We start from the raw sequence: 26,441 nt of genomic DNA, 5'->3' as shown, positions 1-26,441 counted from the left end.
ACTTTAAGTGTAATTTTCTGAAAAGTATATTTTTGTGACTTGATATCCTTGTGCTCTGAGCACCCCATGTATCACAGAATAAAAGTTAAAAAGGTACAGTAGTGGCAAAAAAAAAACTGGACCGACCTTTGTAGCTGATTTCAGAGCCTTGTTCACTCCAGAGTGTCGGTGCATATACCTTGGACCCGAAACCATCGGTGCAGTTGAACAACAGCCACACAGCTGGTTACTGTTTTCGTCTTCATTGAATGGCTCAGTTGCTTGGGGCAGTGATATTTTACTACTTAATTAACTTATTATTCCCAGAACATGAATTTTACCAGCTTATTTTCTAATGGCTTTCGAAATGGGCTACGTCAGCAGTTGAAACTACAACAATTTCAATAGATTACTCGCTATCTTGTGAATGCGAGTGTGGCATGCGCAGTGGCTCATTTCGGGGACTTTGATTATTCAGTCGGTCCAGTTTTTTTGCCACTACTGTACATCAAAAGCAAGTGTATTTCGTGAATACATTAATAAATAAAATTGTAAGTGGATTTCATATGAATATTTAATTATTTTTTTATACTCGCAGAAGATAAAAATTTCGTTGTACCATAGTAATGCTGTAAGTGTTACAACACAGGTGTAAAACGTGTCCCCCAATTCCCACATTGTAACGGCACACTTAAATGCCATCAACCTGGGCCAGGATCGAACCCGCAATCTCGAGCACAGAAGGCCAGGACCACCCAGGCTGACAAGTATAAAAAAATTAATTAAAAAAAAAAAATGTTGGTGATGTTCTATCTCGGCACATGGCGGAATACTCAAAAGTTTTCTTCTGAAATGCAAAACCTCTCTCCCTCATATAATTTACACTTCTCTCTTGGAGTCTTTACTAAGAAGCTCCCTGTTAATAGAAACAAAACGTAATTTCGAAATGTTGGTTGTTTCTACTATATTTATAAAACAGGACAAAAATTTAAAAAATCTCACACAACCCTAAACATTCTTTTTTTAAATTACAAAAAGTTGTTTTCAGAAATGAAGAGATGATAATCTAATTGTGATACAGAAATAATGGTCTAACGATGTCAGAGGAAACCAAGTACTGGTACCAGTACTCATATAACATCCATTCACAATCACTTTATCTACTACAGTAATTGCTGGGAATCAGACCACAAGACTGTGCAACAGGTGAATGATCCTGACTCCCTGGGCAAATACTCAGCAGCCAAGAACTTAATTTCAAAGTAAAATAAAAAATCAGACATTCTGTAAATTGAAGAAAAATTGTATTGGGTGTAAACATTTGATATGAGAAACATAATATTATGTCTAGGGAGCAGTTCTCTCAAAAGCTACACATTAGCTTCGAATAATTTATTAACAACACAAACAGTTGTATACTAACTGTAAGACCTATTTTCTTACGGATAATACATGTCTTCAAACTTCTTTCTCCACTTGCCTTTTTCCCTGAACTTTCTGGGTATATACTTTGGTACATGTTCATCATATCTCCTCCTGAAAGGATTAACATTCTGTAGTTCAAAGGGTCTTCTCCTTGGTTCTATAGGTCGTGTCTTGTGACGAATCTTGTACAAAAATTCCCAATTATAAATTTCGTATGGAAGAATATGGCGCTCTCGATTGGCATACATATGTTTGAATTCTTGTTCAAGCCATGCTCTTCTTTTCTCATCATCAATATCTGCTAAATGCATTTCTTCTTTATTAAGATAAGGCTTCATTTCTACTCCTTCTCTGGCTCTTGGAGTATTCAAATAAAATTTCAAAAGGTACCTCAAAACTTCATCATTGAAACCTGAAATGAAGGAAATAATACTTCATCATACTACCTAAAATACACCTTTCTGTGGGAGGGAAGTAAAACTGGAAGTTCTATATTGCACTAAGTCGTATCATTTAAAGGACTTTTTAGCATTCAACTTGTTATGATTCGTAGGTTGCAAATATACTTAAATTGACTATTACATAGGGTTTCTACACGTTCCAAATTTTCTGGGATTGTCTCAATTCCATCTGTTGAGTTCTAGTGTCCTGAATAAATTTGACAGTACAGTAAACTCTCGATTATTAGGGGCTAACGAATGAACAAATTCACACAGATAACATACATAACTTCCAGAAAATTATAGTTAGATTCACTAAACTTTTTGCACATGACTCAGCCCCATCAGTATCCTCGGAAAGTGATTTACAATGCTCAGTATATAATTGTAATAGAATTTAAATTACGAGAAAAAGGAATTGACTGGGTCACTGGATGAGAAGAAACTGCTTGCTGAAGGACGAAATGGAAGGAATGGTGAATGGGAGAAGAGTTCGAGGCAGAAGAAGATATCAGATGATAGACGACATTAAGATATATGAATCACATGCAGAGACGAAGAGGAAAGCAGAAAATAGAAAAGATTGCAGAATGCTGGGTTTTCAGTAAAAGAGCTGCCTTGGGCAGAAAACAATCAATAAATCAATCAATCAACCAATCAATCAACCACTCAATCAATCAATCAACCAATCCAGGAACAAAAATTGTTTTTTTTTTTGTGGAAAATATCCTATCCATGGAAAAAGTTGCTTAGATTCAAAAATACATCAGAAAGAGTATATTCATTTAATTATCTTGGATACACAATGTATTTTAACAACAAGGTAAATATTCCAAAAAAAATTCTTAAATGTACCAAAACACTGCATTAGATATTATTCGGAATTTTTTTAACCAGTGTTCGCCACCTATGGTGACTTCCCAATTCTTTTTATAACCAGGCTGGATGGAGACTACATTATAGAATCTATACTTCTGAAAAATTTCTTGAGCATAGAGGGGAATCGAATCCAGGACCTCCTAGCACATAGTCAGGAAAGCTAACCACTGCATATTCGTTTGTTAATATAAGGCATGCAATAGCAACCACATGCAGAACATTTTTTATAGATATCAAATAAGAAGGAAAACAGTATTACTTATGATTTTTTGTGTCAGCAATACAAGCAATAACCAGATATGATCAAAATGCCTAAAAAAAAAAATCCAGGAAGTCTGAAGCATGTGTAAAATATTGATGACAGAAAGTAAATATATCATACTGCACTGGGTCTCTTCTCATGTGGGACTATTTGACAATGAATAAGCAGACCTCATAGCTAAACAAGTTTCAGAAGTACTAGGGACGTTTCACACCGGATTACACAGGCACATGAAGCAGTACGCATGGAACACGACACTTGTATCAAAGGAGAATAAACAAACGCCTTTAGGTGCTGCTATTCAGACCAGATAAAGCAGGACACAAACAACATGGTGCATGTGTCTTGCATCATAGCCAAGATAAAACATGCTGATTCTTTGTGTCGTGCTTCATGCAACCTCTTCACTACAATCCAGAGTTCATTTCAGTGTACACTTTCCGATCATGAGGGACGACCAGAAATTTAATGTGGAGTTTGTATATGTGCTGGAAAGGTATCCAGTTATTTACGATTATACAAGAGCAGATTATTCAAAGAAGAATGTCATAGACGAGGTCTGGGCTGAGACAGCTGCGGAACAAAAAGGTAACTAACAGAGAATTGTATGGGTAAGTAGCTATTTAGTTCTCAAGTATGTTTTATTTATTTGTTTCTTTCTTTCTTTGTTAATTCGAAAATAAGTAGACACTTAAAATATAAGTTCACAACAAGTTTTGTTAAGTCACTGGAAATTAATTGACACTTAAAAATGGTACTTATTCTGCTAAGGGAGAGCTACACTGGGCTTCAAGAAATAAGAAGCTAGTCTGTCCCTTCATCTGTAGGTCAGCCATCATACTGTGTGTGGAAATTATTTCGAACTACTGTGGCATCAGGGTTTGGAATATTTTCCACTGCAGTTTGGCACATTTTTCCTTCTCTTGTTTTCATAAAGTTGTGCAGAATAGGCCTACATGTACACTTGATAATATCTACAGTTTCCAATTTACAGTTAATTGCTGTGTCCAGTACTTTAAATTTAGAACATAACATCCCAAATGCACATTCTACACTCTTTCTAGCCCTAGATAGGTGCTCCTTTGTCAATATTCTCTTGGGAAATGTCTTATCTGCAATGAAATAGAATAGAAAATTTGGTTTATCTTCTTCCGTTGGTAATGGGCAAGGAGATGGGAAATTTGTCCCTTCATTAACAACCTGTACATGTCAGAATTTTTTAGCACAGGACCATCACTATTTCTAACCATGTCTCCAACAGAAATTATAGTGAAAAGTCCATCAGCGTCTGCGCATGCTAAAAGAACCACAGAAAAAAATGTTTGTAATTCATATAGCTTGATCCAGAGTTAAATGATGCAGTTAAGAATATTCCACAGTTCTTCGTATCTCTTAGAAATTTGCACCCAATTACACTCCTCAGGGAACTTCATGTAGGCCTACTTGCCTTGAAGTGAATTCCAAATAGCCTTAGTGGTTTCTGAGACAATTCCACTTATTGTTGAAACTCCTCGGAAAAACTGGTACTGCAGTGTAATGAAAGAATGACCAGATCCCAAATATCCGAAAACAGAGTATAATTCTAAACTATTACATACTGTTACAGCGCTATCAACATAAAAATCACATTTTTTCTTCTAGGAGATGACTGAAAAAACTGATGGACAGTGATAGGTCATCTTATGTACCATCAAAAAACAAGAAGGTAAAAGGTGGCGAAAGAGTGAATGATCACAAAGAATATTACCTCGCTCAATGTAAGCAATTTTTGCTGCCATTCATTAAGTCCAGAATGTGAGTAAATATTTTATCACATTAACAACTGATTCTCTCTCCATACATAAATTGTTTCTGTTTAATATTAATTTCGAATATTAGCGATGTAAATATGTCATGATCATTTTCGCCTTTGTATTTATTTTTGTGGATTATACTGAATAAAGTCATATTTCTTAGGTAAAGTGGAAATATCCCACGTGTCAATGACCCCGAATACTTAGAAGATACTGAGATAATTAATTGCAGGTGAGGCTGAGGATGAAGATGAAGAAAGTAATCCAATAGCTGGAACGTATAAGGAATCGGATAAGCGCCTTGGTAGCTCATCCACCAGCTGGAAGATGGTCGGAACAAAAAGGAAACACCAGGGAAGAGAAATGGACGAGTTTGAAATGAACTCTTGAATATTATGAAATGAAAAAAAGCAAATCAGCCGAATCCCCTCATCTGCATTTCTGCAGAGGTTTGTTTCCTTATACTGAAGAATTACGCCACAGAAAAAACTCAAATTTCATGTGATATCCAATACTCATGATCAGCAGACACAACAACCATGTGATCTAAGCTCATATGATTCGGGAAACTCTAGGGTTTGTCTGGTTTGTCCCATGGAAGTCAATCCATCGGCCCCAACAGAAATAATCCTCTAGCAGACCATCAGTGCCAATTTAGTGGCTATACTGAACAAAATTTCTATTAAAGTTCATAATAATATACACAGTGAAAGTGATATAACTGTGCAGGCAGAACGGTTAATTAGAAACTTAGGCCGAAAGTTTGTGTAGTTTGGCACCAGTGTGTTGCCGGCGCACCTACAAATACACACGAACTCAGGTGTGAATTGCAGCATTTCGTCTCTTTGTCACGGAAGTAGGGCTGCCAGACTTCTTAATGGCAGGAAATAACTACACGTGTTAATCTTTTAATTTAATTTGCAAGAAAACCATCCATTTTATTAAAGACTACAAAGGAATAAATCATTCCTTATTAGTTTCTCTAATGATAAGAGTAAAAATCAGAATTGTACAGATAGTACTCATCTAGTAAAACAAGGAATAAGCTGTTAAAGTCTGCGCAGTTATAGTACTTCCATCTTGTATAGTGTAAGACAATGTACTTATTGTATAAATAGATTAGTTCAAATGTATGTTATTTATTAATTTCACACCTATCTAAGTATATTTTATTGAATGGATAATGTTTCTGTGTATACCTGAGTATAATGAGTAATCTTTCAGCAGGACAAATTGTAGAGCAGTAGTTAGTATCTTCCTTCTCAATGGCTGGGGTTACAAGATTCAGTAATTCTTAAAATGATGTTGCAGACATTCTGTAATATTCTGCGAATTTATCTGGATGCTGTGCTAAACTCTACTGATAAAACACTGAGGGCCATATTCATAGACATTCTTAGCATGGGCTTCCGGTGGATGATCAGCGAACTAACGTTTTTCGTATTGATAAACCAGTGTCAGCGGTATGATATGATATGAATCCCATACAAGTAACCAGTCAATAGCCGGGGCTAGTTTAGCATGGGCTAGCAAAATATCTATGAATGTACCCTATAAGTACCATGACTTTCAATGTTTTGAACCAATAGTGGATGAATCCAAAATCTACGCCTTTTTCGTCGCCTTCTGATTATTGACAATAGCAAAAGAAGTCATCTGATGACTCCATACTGAATGACTCATTCGCATCGTGCAACATAAGTATTATCCTGTGTGAGCATGCATGTTGCAGCATTATGTGTCACGCTCCATGTGTCATGCATTATGCTTCTTGCATCATCTGGTGTGAAGCCCGACCTACAGATATCAAAGGAGATTTTGCTATAAAGAAGACTATAGAAATTAAAAAAGATATATCATAACAGAGAAAAACAGTGTAAGAGGAACCTTTTAAATAAGAAAAATTAAGCCATCGAGGAATATGCTGATAAGTAGGACTAGGATTTTGATGACCTATAAATCATAAAAAATGTCCTAAAAACAATGCATTTATGACCTAAAAATCTTGAAAAAATGCCCTTAAAAATGCCCTAAAAATTGATCTTGCATTCTAAAATTGGCTTAGTAGGAAAAGGAGTTTTGTGCTACTTAATACTTAGACTACTAATTAAATTAAATTCTAGTACCAACATTTAAGTTTATTTAATTTTACATATTTTTTTTCTAAGTGGTACACTTTAATTAATTATTTTACCTGATGTAATTTCCATGTAGCCCATCACAAGCCCACTCTTATACGGAATTAGCAAGTATAGAGGAGTCTATATTGAAGGGACGATTGGACTGATCCATTACATGGGGTGTACTATGTTAAAAGGGCAATATTTGTGTAGAAAAATGATTAAAATATTATACAAAATAATGGGTATTAGCCACCGGCATAGCTCAGTCAGTTAAGGCGCTTGCCTGCCGATCCAGAGTTGCGGTCGGGCGCGGGTTAGATTTCCACTGGGGTTGATTATCTGGTTGGGTTTCTTCCCAGGGTTTTCTCAACCATAAGGCAAATGTCAGGTAATCTATGGCGAATCCTTGGCCTCATCTCGCCAATATCATATCACTATCACCTACTCAATCGACGCAAAATAACCTCGTCATTAAATAACCAAGTAAAAAAATAAAGGGTATTAATGGGCAAAATATGTATACAAAATATAAAAAAGGTAATAAACATTATTTTATATTAATAAAGGGGATTTGTGGCCAAAATTAAATAAAAATGCCTCAAAAATGTCCGAATAACACAAAAGATGCTCTTTTGAGTTGAAACAGGCAAAAAATGCAATAAAATGCCCTAACAAATATGTCTTAAAACACTCAGTTTATCACATAACATATAAATACTAAAGCAGCTATGTTTCTGGCTTATTAGAAAACAGATGCAATTTCATCAAAATCCTAGCCCTACTGATAAGATTAAACACATTTTACGAAGAACAGCGGCAGCACTTTTCATATATGAAACAGGTGACGACTACTTAGATGAACACCTTACAAGAATGGGAACTGTCTCAGGAACAGCATGCTCTCTGTTCGGAAACGATTTAGCTTCAAACAAGGAACACCTGCTACACTACAAATCACTAGATTCAGGGGAAAAAGGACTGAAAAAATCTGCTGGGAAACTAGGACTAATGGAGTGAAACCATGTTACCAGTATTCTTACCAATAACTTTTCCATCTTCAATAGCTTCAAACAACTTCATCTCTGGGGTTCCCCAACACAAGTTGCGACGTGGGTTATTAAGCACCTGGTCAGAGTGCAGCAAGGTAGTGTTCAGTTGGTAGAGATAAAATGACCAGAGCTTTCCATTGGTTATTACCGTCTGTGTGACGAAGGGATATGTAACATCATTAAATGTTGAAAACCCTGTAATAAATAAGAAGAAAAAATCAGAAAATGATCTCTTAAATCATCACCTAACATCTGATTTACGCCATTAAGCCTATTCCATCTCTGTATCGAATTAAGTTAAAAACTGACCACTTGAATGCATTTTTGAGCATCTGAGATCTCAGTTTGGTTTGTATTTATGCATCATATACATGTAGGTTCCGTCCTAAGTACGTAGGCATGTCAACCATTAATGTAAACGTATACTTCGTCAATGAACATTTGTAATATTAACCTCATGTCTGAAGCCTTATAATCAGCACATAATAACAATAATCATCAGCACAAGTCACGACTACTTAGATGAACACCTTCAAAGTATGAGAAATGTCTCAGGAAAAGCATGCTCTCTTTTCGGAGAGGATGTAGCTGCAAACAAGGAACACCTGTTAAGGCTGGTTCACAATAAACCGGAAACAAGAATCGGAACGAAAACGAAAACGGTAAAATTGTTAAAATGTGTACATTTAAATGTGAGCATTCACAATTAACGAAAAGCTTGCTGGAGTCCGGGATCGGGAACGAAGAGTTGGCAAAGTTTCAACTTTGGCGTTCACGTTTCCGATCACAGCCCACTAGATTCATTCTATTGCCATCTAAAAGCTATTTTGTCGCCGTATATTTTGTAGCAAGAAGACCGTGACATAACCTATGCATTATTTTGTTCTGTGCTGTGCCTCATGAAGCAAGTTTCATTTGATGAGATTCTAATTTTGAGTGTTGAGGAAAATCCTCACGTTTACGATAAGCGGCGCGCCTCGTATAACGATGAGAAAATGAAGGAGAATACGTGGCTTTCAATAGTTGCATCTTTGAACACCGATCGTAAGTGAATCATATTTTATTACTGTATTGGTTGTATTACACACTACATATTCATGCTTCAATTCAATAACTACTGTTCTGTTCATTTTTGTTCTATTACAAATGTTTCTTCTCTAATTATTTTATGTTATGGTAGACTTAAAATAGGTTGTGATAATAAAGATGCATGGGGCATATTTATAGTACCGTACATAATGAAATGTTTCAGTTGAAATTTCGAAGTTGGTTAACCTGTGTTTATGTTGGCTGCCTTGTACTCATGAGAGAACGCCATTGGTCAATTACATATCGTTATTGACATGCATATCGATGCATAGTCGTCTACGTTCTCGGTTTATTGTGAATCAAAAATTTTCATATTCACGTCCTCTGCTTCTTGTTTTCATTCTGGTTCTCGTTCCCGGTTTATTGTGAACCAGCCTTTACACTACAGATCACCAGATTCAGCATATCGTAGGATACAATCAAACCAAAAACCTTATAAAATACACACAATATAATCTAAAATTAGACACTAGAAACAAGCTAAATAAACAGATCAATTCCAAAAACAATCAATATCAGATTTTCGCATAATAATAATAATCACATACACAATTTTTTCTTATATGGTGAGAGAGGAGAACCAAAAGGAAAACAATGCACTGCAAACTATTTATATACAACACACAAACTATTCTGATATTAAAACAGAAGTTACTGAATAGATATTAAATCTGGCTTTTAGAATAAACAATTCTCAAAGAGTTGTATTAAATCTGTACTTTGGTTTATAGGTATATAACTACATCTTGTATGCCTGAATCCTCATACAAAATAAGTGTAAGGGCTTTCTGTGAAAAGGACCCTGCTCCAAGCAAAACTTACATAAATGACAAAATCTTAGAAAGAGCAAATGAATTCAAATATCTTGATTTTAAATAGGCCCATAATATGTACTCTGGATTTTTAATTCTAGAATTATGGAAAATAGTGCGTTAATTACGCAAGTAAATACGGTATATTGTTTGGCAACAATACTTACTTCTGGCTTTTAAGGAACCCGGAGGTTTATTGCTGCCCTCACATAAGCCATCAGTCCCTATCCTGAGCAAGATTAACCCACTCTCTACCATCATATCCCACCTCCTTCAAATCCATTTTCATATTATCCTCCCATCTACGTCTCGGCCTACCCAAAGGTATTTTTCCCCTCCAGCCTCCCAACTAAAACTCTATATGCATTTCTGGATTCGCCCATTGGTACTATACATGCCCTGCCCATCTCAAACATCTGAATTTAATGTTCCTAATTACGTCAGGTGAAGAACACAATGCTTGCAGTTATGTGTTGTGTAGCTTTCTCCAGTCTCCTGTAACTTCATCCTTCTTAGCCCCAAATATTTTCCTAAGCACCTTATTCTCAAACACCCTTAACCTCTGTTCCTATCTGAAAGTGAGAGTCTAAGTTACACAACCATAAAGAACAACCGGTAATATAACTGTTTTATAAATTCTAACTTCCAACTTTTTTGAGAGCAGACTGGATAACAAAAAAGCTTCTCAACCAAATAATAACAGGCATTTCCCATATTTATTCCGCATTTAATTTCCTCCCGAGTGTCATCTATATTTGTTACTGTTGCTCCAAGATATTTGAATTTTTCCACCTCTTCAAAGGATAAATTTCCGATTTTTATATTTCCATTTCGTACTATGTTCTGGTCAGAGACATAATCATATATTTTTTCTTTTCGGGATTTACTTCCAAACCTATCTCTTTACTTGCTTCAAGTAAAATTCCCGTGTTTTCCCTAGTGCTTATAGTTTGTGGATTTTCTCCTAATATATTCACGTCATCTGCATAGACAAGCAGCTGATGTAACCCATTCAATTCCAAACCCTCTCTGTTATACTGGTTGTTTGGCACCAATTGGTTACAAAATTGCAAAATTCCAAAGCTCTCAGATGTTGTTAAAAAGTGTGAATTACAGTTGTCAATTATCAGTAATATCACGGTATGGGTATTTACCTATTTTTTTTTATTGCTCAATTTAAATTATTGTATAATAATGATATTTCTATTCTATTGATGTATAATTTTTTATTTTTAACAAAATCAGTGATATTAACTTTCCAATCAATCATTATGGAGTCATTAAACTTGTAATAATAGGGTTACAATCCATTTAATTATGGGTTAGGTGACATTTGAAATTAATGCCAATTCTCAAATAAATTTCATACTGCTCCTTTGTTTAAATTAATTTAAATTTAAGATGTCAGACATGCAATAATGTACAACTTTTCATTTAATATTACATATTTTGTGATGTATTTATTTATTTTTTCAAGTTAATAGATACAGTGAACATGTAGTTACAGTTATTCGCCACCAGTTGTGCTAGTGATGCTCAGCTAGTATGTTGTCGTAGCCCTGTTAACACACAGTTTCCTTTGTGTGTGAATACCTATATTGTGATAATATCTATAGGAGACTGGCCCTATTTTTTGATGGGAATATAAGCAAACGATGGAGAATATGTTAAGCAGGTCGAAAGTTTATAGAAAAGGATACTGGGCAGTTTCAATATGTTGTTGGTTAAATTTGGTGAGTACATAACATACTACCAACATTAATCCAGCATGGCATTTGACCAATACATGTACCAAAAAAATTGGACAGACCCTTGTAGCTGATTTCAGAGCCTTGTTCACTCCAGAGCACGACAGACTGATAACTAAGACTTTCGTGGTTCGAATCCTGCCTGGGAAGGAAACTTTTTTTTGTTCCTTATTCAAATTTATTCCCAATACTTTTTGATTGCTGATAAAATTCATGTTCTGGCAATAATAAGTTAATTAATATCGCTGCAATCGAAAAGTACTGGAAATAAATTTGAATATGAAACAAAAAAAAGTTTCCTTCCCAGGCAGGATTCGAACCACGAAAGTCTTAGTTATCAGTCTATCGTGCTCTGAGTGAACAAGGCTACAAGGGTCAGTCCGGTTTTTTTTTTTGCCACTACTGTACATATTTGAAAGCCACTGCATGGGTAGACCAAGTTAGACTGAGACTATATTACCTTGATAACACGCTTGAGAGAGAAGCCATGCATAAGAAGCCAGAATGGCTTGCACATGAAGAGTTTCAGCCCTGTCGTCTGGGCCATAGTGCTCCCATCGACGAAGAATGTGCCCTCTGTGATGATATGACAACAGACCAAACTCGTTAGGATCCCCTGGCCAGAATCCTACAAAAACAAACAAATTTATGCATAGTGGTTAACAATGAAAAGGAAGTTAACTTTCCTCTTCTGTCAAACTTGTGATCAGTCCTGATTTATTCTAAAAAAAAAAAAAAATCTTTTAAAACATAACAGGTACTTTATATCACACAAAACTAGATGGCATGAATAGTTAATATCTCATTCAAGAAGTAAGGCAAATCTTAGCTTATGAGTTTAAGACATAAATTCTTAGCATTCTAGCTAATGTTTACTAATGTATCTTTAATAAACAACATAAGTGAATGAGGTAGTGTAAACAGTTTAAATAACATATACCCATACAACTAGATGGAAATGTCACTCACTAAAATTATATTCCACAACATTTTATAAGAATACACTTCGAACAAGAAATTGTAATTCTCACTCACTCCATGCAAGCAATAGATGGTATTAACAATTACAGTTACATAAAATTAATTAAACAAATCTGATTGAAGCAGTATGAGCAGAGAATTATTATTATTCTGACAGCCACATCGAGACTCGAACATGCGTCCCGCAAGAGTCGCACAGGAGTCGACACGGGCTCACGGAGCACTGGGGGGGTGGCGAGCGGCGTGGAGAGGAGAGGAGAAACGGCGGCATGCTGGGCCGCAGGAGAGAGGGGGAAATAAGCAGCTGGTGACTGAGAGGAGAAATCCAGAGAAGTCTGGATAGGCGTCATCTTCTAGGCATCTGTCGATTGTTCGCGAGATCGTACTTTCCGGAAACTATGGTTTAGTTATAAATACGACACGCGAGTGAACTTGAGCAGTTGTTGTTGTTGTAGTCGTTGGACAGCAAGCCAGCCAGTCTTCGAGACTGGAGTTCGACTTGAGTGTGTCCGCAGCTGTGTGAACGTCCAAAGTCTTGAGTTTGAGTGCAGTGGACCGCAGTTGGGGGACCTGAGTTCGAAGTTCAGTGGACTGTCTCTGAAGGTCTGGGGTTCGAGATACTGTGAACTCGAGTGACTGAGCTAGAAGAACTAGCCAAGGCAAACGAACTGGGAACTGAGAACTGACAGTTCTGATTTGTAAATAGTGCTTTGTGAACATTAGTTAAAATTAGCAGTACATTGTTGTTCTCAATAATCCAAGTAAATTGTCATTGTCGTCTGTGGAGTGCAATAACGAATGTTGTGTTACTGTGTGGAGTGGAAATCCCATTGTTGACGGGAGTGTTACATTCAATTATAGAAAGTGTTTATTGTTGAAACAATAAAATTACATTCTTGTTTTGTAATAAAAGTTACATTATTATTATTTTATTATTATTATTATTTTATTATTATTATTATTATTATTATTATTATTATTATTATTATTATTATTATTATTGTCGTTGTTGCATGATTAATATCTGCAAATGTAGCATTCATTCATTCATTCATTCATTCATTCATTCATTCATTCATTCATTCATTCATTCATTCATTCATTCATTCATTCAGTGTTCTGCCCAAGGGCAGGTCTTTCACTGTAAACCCAGCTTTCTCCAATCTTTCCTATTTTCTGCCTTCCTCTTTGTCTCCTCATATGATCCCTCTATCTTAATATCATTTATCATCTGATATCTTCTTCTGCTCTGAACTCTACTCCCATTCACCATTCCTTCCAATGCATTCTTCAGTAGGCAGTTTCTTCTGAGCCAGTGACCCAACCAATTCCTTTTCCTCTTCCTGATCAGCTTCAGCTTCATTCTTTCTTTACCCACTCTTTCCAACACAGCTTCATTTCTTATTTTGTCTGCCCACTTCACATGCCCCATTCTTCTCAATATCCACATTTCAAATGCTTCTCTTCACTTTGTCGTAATGTCAACATTTCTGCCCCATACAATGCCACATTTCATACGCAAGCACTTCAATAGTTTCTTCCTTAGTTCTTTTTTCAGAGGTCTGCAGAAGACGATCCTTTTATTAAAAGCTTCCTTGGCCATTGCTACCCTCCTTTTGTCTTCCTGGCAGCAGCTCATGTTACTGCTTATAGTACACTCTAAGTATTTTGGGGAATTAATATGCACATCAGATCACGAAAAAAGGTATTTTAGTAAAACTAAAAAATCGAAGGAAAAAAAGGAACTTACACAATAAAGTTAAGAGATGATTTACAAATCTTCGCAGAGTTGCCTACAGTGTGTTTTATATAGGATTGCATCTAATACTAATGACAAACTGTCAAAAGTAAACTTATTTTGGAAGAATCTATGAACAACCTTAATTCCTCTGGGATGTGTTGAAATCCTAGTTTTTTCATTAAACCATCTATATTTACGCACATAGAATTCTACATTATACAATACTTTGAATACCGTTCATGTCTCTTTCCATACAATGAAATTCTTAGCAGGCTCCATTGTTGCAGTCTATACCCTAAAATTTCGACTTGTTTAGTGAGAATAAGATCTCTTATTAAATCGTTTAGTTCACAATTTTGAATTAAATGATGCTCTGAACTATAGGAGGAATCAGAGGATTTTCATGGTCACCTGTTTCTTCTATTCGAAGAATCAATTCCTCAAACTGCGAAGGTAGATTAAGAATAGGGAGTTCAGGTCTTACTGCAGATAGGACATTTAGAATATTCAATTTTAGACTTTTTTTTTTAATCCTGTAATCTTTGTTAAAGAGAATTAACAATCTTCTGCATAGCTTGTAGTCCATGCCAGATCATTGGAACTGCAAATGACATATTTTGATTCTTCTCCCTGTTTATCCAATGTGTCACTTTTGAGTTATATATTATGCAGCACACATGGAAAGCCTACGAATTTTGTTCATCACACACATTATAATTTTAAAAACCTTTAGCTTCAGATTATATTGTGTGTTGTATTAAGTTTATATTTTTACTGCTATTAAGTTGGCGGCCAGGTAGCTCAGTTGGTAGAGTAGCTGGCTACGGACTGGAAGGTCTGGAGTTTGATCCCGAGTGGTGACAGGATTTTTCTCGTTGCCAAACTTTCAGAACGGCCCCGAGGTTCACTCAGCCTCCTATAAAACTGAGTACCGGGTCTTTCCCGGGGGTAAAAGGCAGTCAGAGCATAATGCCGACCACACCACCTCATTCTAGTGCCGAGGTCATGGAAAGCATGGGGCTCTACTTCCATGCACCCCAAGTGCCTTCATGGCATGTGACAAGGATACCTTTACCTTTTTTACACACATTATATTTAAAACAGCAGTAATATGTTTGTTTTCATTTATCTGATAAAGGCTGATGATGTGATTTTGCCACCAATTCTCCAAATACGTAACAAAAACTGCACAGTGAATTTACACATGCATGGCGAGATCTCTTTATTCTGAGAAACAGTAAATGAAGTCGAAGATAAACATTTTAAAATGAGTGACACAACTTGTCACAAACTCAAACAAGTTCCAACTAATCCTAGAATGCAATCTATTTCACTCTAAAAACCCACCCTCCCAGTGTTTCCTGTCAGTCTAGCACAAGGATGCAATTTAATGAAGATATACATGTACTCCAGCTACTACACACCTTACCAATGCAAACAGCAAACTCATATATTGGAAAGAACTTAAATCCTTAAAATACACTTCTAGCACATTCAACAACAAATAATTTAAATACTGGATGATCAGGTAAGTCATTAGTTTTATACCTGATTGTAAATATTTATTCTTATTTTTTATAATTTCCAATTTTTCTCTTAAGTGATACATGATTCAAGTTGATTCATTATCAACACTAAAAAATTGACCTAAAATGACAATTTTCACCCTTGTGACAAAAGCCTTCATCAGCATATTCAGTTTTTTTCAAAACTGAATTTTTTATCTGGAATAATTAAAAAAATTCACAATATAGAATAGATTAAACTTTGTATTACCAAGCATGAAGTAACTATCAAACAACATAGGCCTACTCTTTTCCAGGATAACCACTTTTGCTTTGGTTTATAACAAAAGTCCAAGGTTAACACTATATATAAATGTTTAGTCAACTGCCAGAAGACAGCTTTGAACCTCATAAGTGAAACCAATAAGGCGTACTCATGAGGCAATTAGGCCAGGATATAATGGTGTAGGTGGCCTGTTTCTTTTCCCCTCCATTGCATACATCGCTGACTAGTAACATATTTCACTAATCAGATTTCAGATGTATACAAACAATTGAGGAATGTTTTTGCTACTCGATAGATGCACAAAACTACTTTTCTCGGAAAACGGGTACACAGTTAATGTTGTGGGAAGGAGATATTTCTAATCATCCTTCTACGCATGCAAAATCTGACTGCATAGTGTGATACAGAAGCTAAACATCATATGATTGTAATATATAACTCATCTCCGTAAAATTTTGCATCTATCGATTTTAGCAAAAATGCTTCTCAATTGTTCTTCCTTTGACATATCAGCAAGCGTGATGTACTGCCTGATAATTGATGTAATTAACAGCCAAAAAAAAACTCAATCAGAGGTCGTATACCTATATAAATATCTCTTAGTATTACAAGAGTCTCTAAATTTCCGATATTTCGTCTTCCCTTCCCCACAACCTCAATTGTATTCTAAAACCTAAGACTGATATTATATGCATTATATAAGGGAAAGGCGACTTCAATGAGTTCCAATATTAATGAGTCAAACAGCCCCAAAAAATTACTATGAGGGAAAGACGGTGAAGGAAGCAGTCAATTTTCTGATATGCCACTAATTACCACTTTAAATAGAATTAAATGTAAGTTTCAGAAAAATATTATGTGAAATGGTAGAACTCATTTTGGTGATTGTATTTCTTACAACTATTTAAAGTTACTACTTACCAGGTATATTAGTTCCATGCCTACGATCCACATGGAATCCTATAACTTTTGGATCATACTTAAAAAATGGCACATCAAGGTCTGCACTTTCAGACTCTTGCATATCAACAACTGGTGGTAGAGGCAATTCATGCCGCAAATGAAGAGCTGGAGAACCAATGTACTGCATCCATCTGTCAACGGGTTCATTTGCTTTATCTTTGAAAAAGGAGATGTTTTCTTTTATCTTCTTTACAATTATTGGAGGGTTCATTCCACCTACACTCCAAAATGATTCAATTCGAGGATCAGTTTCGACCTTGCAAAAAAGTAAATACACAGTATAACAAAAAATGTGAACTTCATAAATACTAATTTACAAGACTTTTGGTTTAAGAGGTTAGGTACAGCTTATAGTAGTAACATTTTTTTAAATATTCAACATTTTTTCCTCCATTACTGTATCTTATACAATAATGAAAATTAGTATGCGTAAAACACTGTCCTTCTGTTATATGAAAAAAATATTTTTACGATTTAAAAAAAAATATTTACATTTTTTTTTTCTTCAAAATTCAGTTCATTGTGCAGTGATGAAGTGTTTCCCACATAACTCAAAAACTATCCAACTTTCTGTAATGAAATTTTTTGTGTGTATTTATGCATGTCATATCTCCAATATGATGCAAGATCACTTCTCTACTTTTGATAGATTGTCTGATAAAAAATAAATTCATTTTAAAAAACGATCAAATATCAGTATTTTCTTGGAACACAAAATAAAAAAATATATATATTTATTAAGGAATGTAGTTGAAAAAGCATGATATTGTAAACATGAGTTTCAGCAATAAAATAAAAGCGAGAGAACATGAAAAAGTTAACAAGTTTATGAGTTATGAAGGAAACGCTTCATCACTGCACATTGAACTGCCACCATTTTGAATTTTGAAAAAAAAAAAATATATATATATAAATAATTTTTTTTTAAATCGTAACAAAAATTTTCTTTTCATATAGCAGAAGTGTTTTACACATACCAATTTTTATTAACGTACAAGATACAGTAATGGAGGAAAAAAAATGTTTAATATTTCCAAAATTTTACTGCTGTAAGCTGTACCTAAATCTATTTAGGCCTACTTTTTATAATTTACAATAAGAAACTACGTATCTTCTAAATATACCCAAGGCAAGAATAACTGATAATTTAATAGAAATGGCAAGCAAAAAAAAATGGAAACAGCAGAGACGAATTAAAAAAGAACTTGGATACATATTATAAGAGAAGAACTAAAAGTCTTCAACACAGCAGAGCAGATTGCAAGTAGAAAAAACAAGAAAAGATTCATACAGAGCAACATGACAAGCAAAGACTGCAGATCTACTATGACTGTGATGATCAAGCATCTGACATTAGTACCGTAATACAACAGAACATGAAGACACATCAAGAGTGGATGAATTGAAGGATGACTAATTTCTAATTTATTTACTACTTTCATTATTTGGTTATAAAACATAAACTGAAAAAATATACATTTTCAATACTTCAAACTTACGTATAAAGGCAACTACTGCTCATATTCGGAAGTGACTGTATCGTGAAATCAGATGCAAACCAAAACAGAAACACTGCTGAATGTTCATAATATCATTCTTACACCACAGTCTAGTATATACAGTCACGAAGCTAAATACATAGTAAATATGCATCCATAGATAGTTTCTAATCAGTAGGATCGCTAATATCGCTGCATTACAGACAATCGAAATTGTACCGGCACAGTCTATTGTTCCTAGCACCCTCACAACTCAAGCTTCGTGACTGTATATACTAGACTGTGCTTATACCTTAACTAGTAATTAACATTCAAGCTTTTATGTAACAATTTCAAGTCAAAATCACTAACGCTACTTTGAAATTAAGTGATCAGTTAAAGAACAGCATAATTGTTACTCACTAATAGCAAATACAGTGAGGTTAGTTGTGGACGCTTGGGTTTTCATCTAGAGCAGGCTAGACTATCAATGTGTTGGTTACCGTGAGGAACACGTGCACATCTCCTGCACTTTTAGGCCTACAATCCTACTGTTACAATGCCTGAAAGTTACAGTACTTACCAAGCTCACATTCGTTGCTCAAAATGTCCTCCATTTACTGCAACATATATTTGACATCTTTTTATGAAATTTGTAGTCACTCTCGCAAGTTCTTCAGCACTGATAGAATTTATTGCAGCTCTTATATTCTGTTTAAGATCGTTTATGGAGTGTGAGTTTCTTACATTCTGTAGAGCCTTAGCCACATGAGAGAACTTTTACTAATTCCAGTTTCTTGTGCTAAACGTCTGAGGGATTTTTGAGGGATGTGTTCCAATCTTTCACCAATCTCGTCTAATTTCTCTTCCAGCAGAACACGGCATTCTATTTTCAGTTTTCATTGTTTACCGAACCTATCCACATGAACTTCTTATTGTACTGGCAGATGGTACAGGTCTCTCTGGAAACTTTTTCTGAAATTTGCATCTAGTCGCCGCACAAGATTTTCGTTTCCATATGTATTATATATATTATAGATAAGTACAATCACAAAACGAATAAGTCATTACAATAGTAGCCTACACGGAGCACTTTAAAATTAACTAAAACTTTTAAAATTACAACTTTCACCACCAATTTACTTCTCACAACACAACTAAAACAAAACTGCAGTGTCACTCATTGCTTACGCGCCGAGAATGTGGATGCACTATTCCTGTGCTCATGTCATCGCTTGGTGGGGAACAGTTTCTTCAACACCTGAGTGTCCCCAACTAACCTCACTGTATTAGCATTTCTCTTCAACAATAACATTCAAGAATAATTTCAATCCATGATAAGGAGCATGAACTGGATTAGAAATTAATTTATTATCACTTATCCCTCTAATAACAAACAACGAAAATATATACAAGAACAGCAAAATCAGTAGTAGGAATGTGGAATTTAAGACCAATACACTGTCAGGCCTTAGCATACGTAGATGGTCTAGTACTAATAGCCGATACTGAACACAAACTTCAAGCTGTTATAGAATGGGTAGAAATATTGAAGGAAAGAGGAATGAGACTAAATTATAATAAGACTAATGGGTAGAAATATTGAAGGAAAGAGGAATGAGACTAAATTATAATAAGACTAAAGTCATGATGATAGCAAGGACAGAAGATCAGATAAAGGAGATTAAGATTGAAAGCGAGGGAAAACAGCTACACCAGGTGGAAAGTTATGAATATTTGGGAACAGTGATACATCAAACTGGAAAAATATAAGAAGAAATAAGCAAGAGAATTCAGAAAACTACAAAAGCTTATTATTCATTAAGTAGATGTGTATTAGGAAGAGAAGAAACAGAAAAGAAAACTAAAACAAGACTGTACAAAACAGTAATAGAACCAATCCTTACATATGGCAGTGAAAGTTGGACGATGGCTAACAGTGATACAAGTATGATAAATGCAATGCAAATGAAAAGTTTGAGAAGAATTGTAAAGAAAACACGAAGAGACAGAGTAAGAAATGAAAGGATAAGAGAAGATTTAAGAATACAATCAATCCAAAAGACAATAGAAGATAAACAGCTGTCATGGTTTGGACATGTTAAAAGGATGGATGTAGATAGGAAAGTACGCCAGTTCATGGAAGCAAGACCCATAGGAAGAAATCCAGTAGGAAGACCAAGGACAACATGGGAAGAATAAATAACACGAATAGCATCTAAGAGAGAAAAGACATGGAGCCAGTTAAATAGACTGACAGAAAATAGAGCACAATATAGTAAATAGATCCGAGGAAATCCCCTAACACCACAATAGCGATAACTAGGGAAGTTGAAGAAGAAGAAGAAGAAGAAGAAGAAGAAAATATATACACAACAGAAACCTCAATAAAGTACTTTATTGTACAAGCTTTAGCATCCTTAACACTGCTATTCTTAATTAGTTGTTACTGACCTAACTGTATCTATTGTGAATTGTAATTAATAGAAGAAGCTTATATTGGTAATTATTTTTTGTCTGTATTCTCCTTACTATTAATTTCCAAACTGACACTTAATGTAGCCTAACATTGTACTAACCTGGCATTTTAAAAGATGTGGAAGTTTTTTTGAGAGATTTCCCAACAGTATTCTATTGATCTGCTGTATAACAGAACGTCCAATTATATCATCCAATGTCGAAGGAGACACAGGATTCCCATCATTCACGTATTCATGCTTCCGGCTGTTTAACAAATGGAATTACATTTTGGTTATAAAACCTTTCAATTCACAACTTCAAACATGATAAAACACTAGCTATATGGCAGTGGTTCTCAAACTGTGATCTGTGGAACTTGGTTATGCAGAGCTGGGTTTGGTATTCCGTGAAATATTTTTTGCAATGATGGATAACTTGGCGTTTCTATATTTAATATGGAAACATGCATGAAGTTCGTCTTTGCAACCATGGAAAATGTATTACAGCTTCTTAAATATTTGTCCTCTCAAATTGCACCATGAGCCTGTATTGTATTTAAGATTTCTGTATTACTCTTAAAACGAGTGTACAATCGCAATACTTTTAGTTCATAACATGCCAGTGGTGTAAATGAATGGTCCATGTCTTTCAATAATTTTGTCAGGGCACAGTTTAATTTTTAATTCGACTGTGAGTTGTGTGAGGTAGGCCTAATTGTAATGGATAAGTGGCTAAAAATGTGTTACTGAAACTTCCATATCCTCTCACACCACACACAGAACTGATGTCTGATTTGCATTGCATTATTTCATGATCAAATGAAAGAGAAAGGTGAGATAACTTTACAAATATATTACATGCGGAACATATGAAATATTAATTATTTCGTAAGGTGCGCATTTTTATTACTTGCTTGTATATTTGTTTCCTGCATTTCTTAAAATAATGTTTTTTGTACTCCAGGATTATAAACAGTCTTTATCATTAGTGAAAATTGTGCATAATATGCCACTTTATTGTACCAGTTCCACAACAGTAATTGATATATCACGCCCTCTGATTGAGGTTCTGGCTGATATGTACATCTATTATCAGGCAGTACATCTCACTTGACAATATGTGTCAGAGGAAGAACAATTGTATGCATCTGAAGTTTGACTAGTGTATTATGTAGCTAGTCGGCGATGTATGCAATAGAAGGGGGAAAGGAACTGGCCACCCTACCCCATTATTTCCTGGCCTAATTGCCTCATAAGTGATGCCCTCCTGGTACCACTCGTGAGGTTCAGATTTGTCTTTGGACAGTTGACTAAACAACAACAAGGGCGAAATAAAGATGTTTATAGCAAGGGCTATGGGGTTGCTGCCGAGGGCCTCTGGCCCAAGGTTTAAACATAAAATTTCGCCAAAGGTTCTATATTATTTTGTGGAGCACTAATCCATAACTGAATAAATTAAAACTTTTTGATAGGAGTTTTAAGTTAGAAATTCGCTTTGTGTTTGTATGTCTTGTTTAGCGTGATTTGTTTTAGTATCTAGGAACTTTGTATACTAGGAAAAAAACAATACTTAGAATAAAAATTATTCACTGAGAGAGGCCATGCATGATGCTATTATTTCTTTGTTGTTAAGTTACCAGTCTCCGAATTTAATAAGCAATGTTCTGTTATGTTGCAAATGATGTCAGTATTTTTTATTTTATTTTATTGGGCTATTTTACGACGCTGTATCAACATCTAGGTTATTTAGCGTCTGAATGAAATGAAGGTGATAATGCCGGTAAAATGAGTCCGGGGTCCAGCACCGAAAGTTACCAGCATTTTCTCGTATTGGGTTGAGGGAAAACCCCAGAAAAAACCTCAACCAGGTAACTTGTCCCGACCGGGATTCGAACGAGGGCCACCTGGTTTCGCAGCCAGATGCTCTGACCATTACTCCACAGGTGTGGACATGTCAGTATCTGTTGAAACCGAAATTTCTTCTGGAGATATTATTAAAGGATTTGTCAGTTGTTGAAATTGTTAAGAGATACAAGTATAAGTAAACAAACGAAATACTTTTTTGGCCCTAGGGCCCGCAAAGTTGTTTTAGGCTCGTGAAGGTATAATGGGCTGTATTACATATAACGTATCCATGGAAAAATTAAACAATTATTATGGATTAGTGCACCACAAAATATTACCCTACCAACCAAAACATCATAGCTTCTATTACGATGACATAACTTGTGCTATAAAGTTAATATTAAGAAATGATCTGTCATGCTGTAATATTTAATACATCATTGTTGTCATAGCAACCCGTTTCTTCATAGACCAAGGTGTCGGCCTGGTTGGCGCAGTTAGTATAGCACTGGCCTTCTATGCCTGAGGTTGCGGGTTGGATCCCAGGCCAGGTCGATGGCAGTTAAGTGTGCTTAAATGTGACAGGCTCATGTCACTGGATTTACTGGCATGTAAAAGAACTCCTGCGAGACAAAATTCCGGCACATTGGTGATGCTGATATAACCTCGACAATTGCGAGCGTCGTTAAATAAAACATAACAGTTTTTTTAGACCATGATATCGAACTATCCACCATTACAAATTTGATGTTATTTCTTTATCAATTGTTTTATAATGCTGTCGTACAAAAAATAATATATGAAACATACTCATAAGTTATACAATTGTTGCACTCGTCAAAATTAGGTACAAGTGAATAAACTTGTGCCATAAAGTAGCTATAACATAGTTTCATAATATAGTATTATGTTCATGTTCATTTGTTTTTATTTATGTAAACAATGATACACAATGAGCCCAACACGAAACATTATCGTCACAATCCACGCCATACTTACATTGCCTGGGAGTGATTTATTAAAAAGCATATTCAAGACTAATTTAGAAAAATGTTAAACGATATATTCTTGCAGAATGGCTCTAGAATACAGGTAAATAGCTAAAATAATGTGCCGTAATGTTGCGAGAAACCAAGGCCAACTGTACAGAGAAGTTTGTGAAGTAAGCTAATATGCAACATTAAAGTAGATGGTGGTCATATTATGGAAACTGATGAATCAGAGTTCGAGAAAAAAAGTATCATAAAAGGGAATGTCTCCAAGGCCAATGGGAATGTAATAGAGTGAACATTTTTTGTTTTGGTCCAGGGAAAATACCTATCTTTCATTCGCCGATTATTTTTGGTAAAAGGGAAAGTACAATTTTTTGGGTCAAGAAAAAATACATCCTCGTCTTTATTCCTTAATCAAACTCATTACTCATTTCAATTTATATTTTGCAACAACATCTACTAAACTAGTTATTCTTCATACTTAAACAAATTAAAAATCAAATAACGCGCCATTCTTCCCCCCCCCCTCCTCTACTGGTCGGCATTTGCTTTTCCTCTGGCTCGACATGGAACAGTCATTAATACCAGAATAGTTTGCTTATCTGTACTCTAGAGTCTAGCCATCCTTCCACCAATAACGAATGCTTCCTGGACCAAATGATCGTATTTTAATTATTTGGATACATTGGCAATTAAGGAACACGTTAAAAGAATTGTCCTTGACCCAAATGGATGTTCCCTGGAACAAAATGATCGCATTTCAATTATTTAAATACATTTATTACAATTAAATATGTTAAACGAATTATCCTTGCACCAAAAATGGATGATAAAACCAAACAATCCTATTTTAATTAGGGTCTACTTCTAGTTTCAACTGGTGTTTATTAGGTTGTTGTGCTTGGAGTATATTTGTAGACCAATTACATTCACATTTTAAGTTAATTTACAAACATCGGCTTTTCTAAGTTCTCTGTTGCGGAAATCTGTGCCAAGTTAGGTTACACTAGCTTAGTTTTAGGCTTTCCGTATGCCTTGTATATATAAATCTGGGACAGAAAAGATTAGGTTGGTTTAGGTTTTTTTATATGCTTTGCATATACGAATCTGTAGTATGTTAGGTTAGTTTAGGGTTTTGTATATTTTGCATATACTAAGTGAAGTGAAATGTGTATTTCGCGTTATATTTTGAGATGTTCTACCTCTTTATTTCACATGTTAAATAATCACTTTTAGATTATCTACACCGATTAACTATTTTTTTTACCTATTTTCTAATACGTTTTTAACTGACGTCCTATACGAATTCTTCACCTTCAAAACTACCTTCCCACTGAAAATTAGACCATTTTCGTCAAAAAAAAATCTTCAGTGTCGAGTGCTATAGGAAACCCCTAACATCTGCATTGGGATACGTACCTACGGTAATTGTACTCAAACAGAAGTGCTTCCTCAATCTGAGGCTTAATTTCAAGCATTAATTCATCTGCTTCGTCAAGCTTCGGTAAATAGGAAGGTAAACCTTTGAAGTCCTTCAAATGTGTTCTAGTAGCGTGTTGGACCAAAGGAAGACAATTATAGGGAATGTCATTTTCCTCAAACATTGTCGTTCTCCAACCATAATATCTAGGCATGTTAATTTTCATTAGTTTTTCTTCAACCGTTTTGAGTGACTTAATTTGTTCATGCCATTCACTTTTTTCACGCCTCTTTCGTGCCTCGTACGAGGTATCTAAAATTGGCGGATATTGAGGAGTGTCGGTGTATTCTTGCTCATACTTAAGGGGTTTAATTCGAATTGTGGAATTCTTAGCTAAAGCTACAGTTCTCACACGATGCCAACGAAACTTTCCCATTTTGTGTTATATTATCATACACTAACACAACCTCATTTCACACCATTCCACCGCAACCATCCACAGTTAAGGTTCACACCAGTTTCTTTACATTAGCACTGCTGACAACTTCATATCAAAGCTAAACATACTATCACAATACTATCTTGAAAATGTCTCCTATGTACAACAAGCAGGCTCTACTTATTTTCAACCTTGACTGTGGAAAATGAAAATTCCTGCATAACTGATGCATTATATCAATTTAAATACTTTATTTATAACAAAATAATTTTGCATTATATTGGTACTGTGCGACAGTGTAGGCAACATATATTGGTTCTTTTCATGAAAGAGTCACAACAACGGTGGGTGTGACTTCAAAACTTATTTCCTCTTTATTGAATATTCAAAATATAAAAGATGCACTACAATAAATTTCCACCACTGTTCGCAAATAGACTACTGTTATAATACTGCTATGGTAAGTAAGTATACAACGTCGTTTTATGGTTCACAATTAACGTTGGTACCATTGCTAATAGCAACCTACAAACATTAACATTCAACGAGTTGATTTTTCCCCTCTCTTTAGAATACTTTTACTTTTATGTAAAGTAAATAACAACAATAAAATGATTTCCTACAACTACAACAAAATTTTCCATTAGTATCTGCTCCCATTATCCCATAATATATTTTCAACAAAAAAGTTATAGTTAACTTTCCATTTCTAACTTAGCATTTATGTTGGTAC

The 26,441-nt window shown here is 35.1% G+C and overlaps 1 protein-coding gene across 1 annotated transcript; it reads right to left on the bottom strand.

Annotated features, from left to right (window-relative positions):
- Nucleotides 1-1,261: 1,261 nt before the first annotated feature.
- Nucleotides 1,262-25,812, bottom strand: mRpS30 (mitochondrial ribosomal protein S30). The gene is made up of 6 exons (XM_069843419.1): nt 25,269-25,812; nt 21,133-21,277; nt 17,034-17,331; nt 12,060-12,227; nt 7,942-8,145; nt 1,262-1,816 (listed from the first exon to the last, which is right to left on the bottom strand). Exons 1-6 carry the CDS (start codon nt 25,703-25,705, stop codon nt 1,419-1,421), a joined length of 1,650 nt encoding a protein of 549 aa, XP_069699520.1. The 5' UTR covers nt 25,706-25,812; the 3' UTR covers nt 1,262-1,418.
- Between the last annotated feature and the right edge of the window lie 629 nt (nt 25,813-26,441).

The sequence above is a fragment of the Periplaneta americana genome, chromosome 13, assembly GCF_040183065.1.
Source record: "Periplaneta americana isolate PAMFEO1 chromosome 13, P.americana_PAMFEO1_priV1, whole genome shotgun sequence".
Taxonomy (NCBI): domain Eukaryota; kingdom Metazoa; phylum Arthropoda; class Insecta; order Blattodea; family Blattidae; genus Periplaneta; species Periplaneta americana.
This window is presented reverse-complemented; position numbering and strand designations above follow the sequence as displayed.

Coding starts and splice junctions, on each gene's coding strand:
- mRpS30 (XM_069843419.1), bottom strand. CDS start 25,705: ATGGGAAAGTTTCGTTGGCATCGTGTGAGAACTGTAGCTTTAGCTAAG. Junction 17,332..21,132: donor CACATCTTTTAAAATGCCAG/GTTAGTACAATG, acceptor CTTTTTTGCAAG/GTCGAAACTGATCCTCGAAT. Junction 12,228..17,033: donor GCATGGAACTAATATACCTG/GTAAGTAGTAAC, acceptor TTGTTTTTGTAG/GATTCTGGCCAGGGGATCCT.